Raw genomic sequence first — 4,227 nt, forward strand, 5'->3', positions numbered from 1 at the left:
GGCACTGCACTCCAGCCTGGGCGACAGAGAGAGAAAAAAAAAAAAAAAAAAGAATAAATAAACAATAAATAAATAAATTAAGGGTCACAAATATGTATTCCAACCATCTTCAAGCTTCTCCTTGCTTCACCTGGTATAGATGGATGGGAAGAAGGCAGACAGTTGGGTCAACCCAACTAGAAGCTGTGAAGGAACAAGAATGAGGTAGTGGAATTGAGAACCCTAACAATAGCTAGACAGTCTGAAGTAACAGAACATGGAGACTAAGTTAGATATGTTAACAAATAAAAGGGGCTTTATAAAGAGAGAGACTAGAGAAATGAAGGGTAGAAAAGGTGGGAAATTGGTATTCTTCAATTTTCTGAGGAAGATGGATAGAATATAGGGAATTATGGTAAACTGACTTCCATAATTCAAAGACACTGCAGACAACTTGAGGCCTTGCCTTCCCTGCACTGGACTGGAATACAACTGGGCAAAGGGCGGGGCCCATAGCAGGGAGGAGAATAAAGAGAATTGTGATGGAACTGGGTGGGGGCAGGGTTTGAAGGCTGTGAGTGTTGGACCCCATAATCACTTGGTCCAGGACAGGCAGTAGGCGTCAGGGGGCGCCCTAAGGCTCCACGGCATGTGCCTGTACTGCTGGGACATCGAGCCTTCCCAAGTCAGTCCTGTGAGTCTGCTGGGGTCTATAACCTCACCTCTGCTACTCTGTCCTGTGCCTTGAGCTCCAGGCCACTGTGGCCTTGGCCATGGTACTTCTAGCTCTTACAAATGTGGTTTGGTGGTTGGGGTTGGGAAATTCCAGGTGATGTAGACAAACTACATCCTGACTGCTGGGCCCCCCTGAAACAAGACAAAGCTCCACCTATTTTGTGCTTAGAGGTCAGGTACATCAACTGTATGTTGACTGCCCCATTGACCTGCCCTAGGAGGTGGAGTGGAAATTACAGAAGTAGGGAGCAGGATAAAGTTCTCAATTGCCAGATGTAGAACAGATTTCTCTTGGGTCTTCTGGTTAAAAGATTAGATGAAAATGAGTGAAGGAAGAAGTATTTAAGGTACAATCAAGAAATAGAGGAAGTGGTGAGAATCTAACAGCCAAGCTCCCTGTGCTTCAGAAAACCACATGATCTCAATACATCACCAATTATTCCTAGGCTTTGAAACCAGATTGAAGACTAGATTGTTCAATGGCACCGCTGAAGTCCTATACAAGCAGAAACATGCATTTTTCTATTTCTTGTACATTCTTTCCCTCCTGAATAATTGTTTTCTTATTTCTCATACTCTGCCTTTTATCTGTAAGGTGGCTCACAGTTGGTTCTTTTTATCATAATACTGTCTTATCTTCCACCACAATTTTTATCTTAGATGTTTTAATTCTGAACCTTTTTTTCCTTTTTCTTTTTTTTTTTTAACCTGCCTCTTATAGTCGAAATGATTCATATAACACATAAATGTAAAAGTAGCATAGGCTTACTAATAATTAATTTACTATTTTTTAATGACTTTTTTGTGTGTCAATGTGTTTTAATTTTGCATATTATATAGGAAGGACCAAGACAACATCATCCTTCAGAAGTCACTGAGCGGCAGGTAATGTTCAAATAAAGAACTAGGTTCTGGTTGTTTAAACATTGTGCATGTAACTCGTTCCTTTATGTAGTTGTCCCTAACATAATAGAACTTGTATTAAGTAGACACTTCGGTATGTTTCTTGGGACTCTGGGATCTCATGACTACTATTGGAATAGGTCTTAACTAGAGTAAAGTAAATGACTTATGTTATTTTTTAATGTAACATTTGATACATATACAAAAACATATGTGGCAGATATAATTTATAAACTATAATATGTCTCCCATTTAAGGATTAAGATATTCGGTATTTCTGAATCCAGCTAGGGAATGCTTTTCTATTCTACCTCCTAAGATCTCTCCGAGAGGTAACCACCATCTGGAATTTTAGTTACATCAATCTCTTCCTTTTCTTTAATAGTTTGTTACATAGGTGCCTCAATGAGTGCATTATCTGCTTTTGCTTGGGTTTGAACTTTATAAACATAAGATCACACAAAATTTAGTGTATGATTTACTCTTTCTTCTCAATATTATTTCCTAAGATCTATCTATATTGCTGTATATAGTCTCTTTATTTTCACTGCTGTTCAATATTTTGTCATGGAACATATCACAGTTCATTAATCCTTTCTCTTGTTTATGGACATTGTGTTATTTTTACATTTTTCTAAAATGAATAGTACTACTGCAAACATTCTAGTACACGGCTTCTTTCCCCATGCACAAGAATGCCTTGATTATTTAGGCAGGAGTGCAATGGTTAAATCATAGGGAAAGCAAATTTTCTATTGTTAAAAAGTAGTGCCACACTGTTTTCAAAGCAATTGTTCAACTTTATACTCCAGTAGCAGTGGATTTTTTAAAAAGTTTGTTTTCAAAGCAATTGTACCAATTTATACTTCATTGGAAGTGGATAAAAAGTTATTGTTATTCATATCCTTTTTATTCTATTACTGTATTTCATTAGCTTCAAAGAATTCTAGTTTGATCTCCTAGGTCTCTGCTACTTGTAGATACCATACAATGGTCGCATAAAAATTTATGTGCGTCATGCAACATTTCAAAGGAGTGAATAATTGTTTTCTTGCTTTTGTAGAGAAAATTCGCTAGGTGTCTTTAATAACATTATTTTTAAAGGAAAAGTAAACACACTAATCCATGTGTCTGGATCTATTTAAATGTACACAGTGGTAAGATGAGAATCAAGAATAGTCTATTTGAAAACTCTACTGATGCTCCAATGTGGTTTTCTTCACCTATGAACCACACATTTGAACAAAAGGGATTTCCCCCCCTATTTCTATGTAGTTACGTAAACCGTTTGCAGTGGTGGTGTTTACCTTTTTTATTGACACAAACCAAAAATATAATCAGCATGTTATCTTTATATGTTACAAAAAAGTATGATTTTTCTTTCATTTTAATTTTTTAAAGCTTGCAAATAAACGTATTCAGAATATGCAAAACCTAAAGAAAGAGAAGAGGAGATTGAATAAAAGGTTTGCAAGGCCTTCTCCTATTCCAGAACCAGGACTCCTAGTAAGTATAGAGGTTTCACTAAAATTAACAGATCATTAAATGCAACTGACATCCTCATTTTAATTCATGTAATATTCACTATAAATTTTGTTTTTCCCTTTCTCTTTGAGAAATTTGTAATTTCAGTCTTTAAAGTCTTATAATCAAAGTCTCATCTATTATTGAAATATCCTTTGCAGTCATCTCCTGTAGGTGATATGGTTTAATGAAAAGAGGATTATCATTGAAACCAGGTTGTTCGGGACTCCAGTCCTTGTTTTGCCATATGTTCGATGACTACATAAGGTTAATCACTTAAATCTTTTGGCTATATATTTGAAAATTTATTGCCAAATTTAAGGTCACATTAGTTCTCTTATATATTATCTCCTAGAAGTTTTGCAGTTGTATATGTTAAATTTAGGTCTATGATCCATAGCGAGTTAATGTTAATGAAAGGTGTCAGTGCCCAGATTATCATTATCATTTTCATGTAGATATCAAGTTCTAATACCATTTGTTGAAAAGACTATCTTTTCTCTATTGTATTGCCTTTGCTTCCATATTAAAGGTTTATTGACTATATATTTATGTGAGTTTATTTCTGAGTCCCCTATTCTGTTTCATTGAATCCTGCTTTTCACCAATAATATACTGTCTTGAAAACTATAGATTTACAGTAAGTCTAGAAATCAGGTAGTGTCAGTCCTCTTCTGTTCTTCTCCCTCAATGTTGTGTTGGCTATTCTGGAACTTTTCCCTTTCAATATAAAATTCAGAATCAGTTTGGTGAAATCTACAAAGTAACTTGCTAGAATTTTTATTGGGATTGTGCTGGATCCAAAGGATCAGTTTGGAAATAACTGATATCTTAAACAATATTCAGTCTTCTTATAAATTAACATAGAATTTCTCCTATTTATTTAGATCATCTTTTTTACTGAGTTTTATAATTTTCCTGATCCAGATTTTATACATATTTTCTTGGATTTATGCCTAAGTATTTTATTTGTTGTTGCTATTTAAATGGCAGGCTGTTTTTCACTTTGCATTCAAATTGTTCATTGTTGGCATAAAGGAAATCAATTGAATTTTCTGTATTAAACTTACATCCTGTAAACTTACT

At 34.9% G+C, this 4,227-nt stretch overlaps 1 protein-coding gene across 2 annotated transcripts in view; it reads left to right on the forward strand.

The window, feature by feature from the left end:
* Positions 1-574: 574 nt before the first annotated feature.
* CCDC179 (coiled-coil domain containing 179) overlaps positions 575-4,227 on the forward strand; it is a 20,848-nt gene continuing 17,195 nt past the window's right edge. Inside the window, exons 1-3 of one of the 2 annotated variants that reach the window (XM_011971317.1) lie at positions 575-673; positions 1,555-1,599; positions 3,019-3,123. In XM_011971317.1, coding sequence (XP_011826707.1) covers positions 629-673; positions 1,555-1,599; positions 3,019-3,123 — 195 coding nt within the window. In that variant the 5' untranslated portion in view covers positions 575-628. The remainder of the gene's footprint in view (positions 674-1,554; positions 1,600-3,018; positions 3,124-4,227) is intronic. The other variant, XM_011971315.1, reaches the window with a different exon arrangement.

This window comes from Mandrillus leucophaeus, unplaced genomic scaffold, assembly GCF_000951045.1.
Source record: "Mandrillus leucophaeus isolate KB7577 unplaced genomic scaffold, Mleu.le_1.0 Scaffold1211, whole genome shotgun sequence".
NCBI lineage: Eukaryota > Metazoa > Chordata > Mammalia > Primates > Cercopithecidae > Mandrillus > Mandrillus leucophaeus.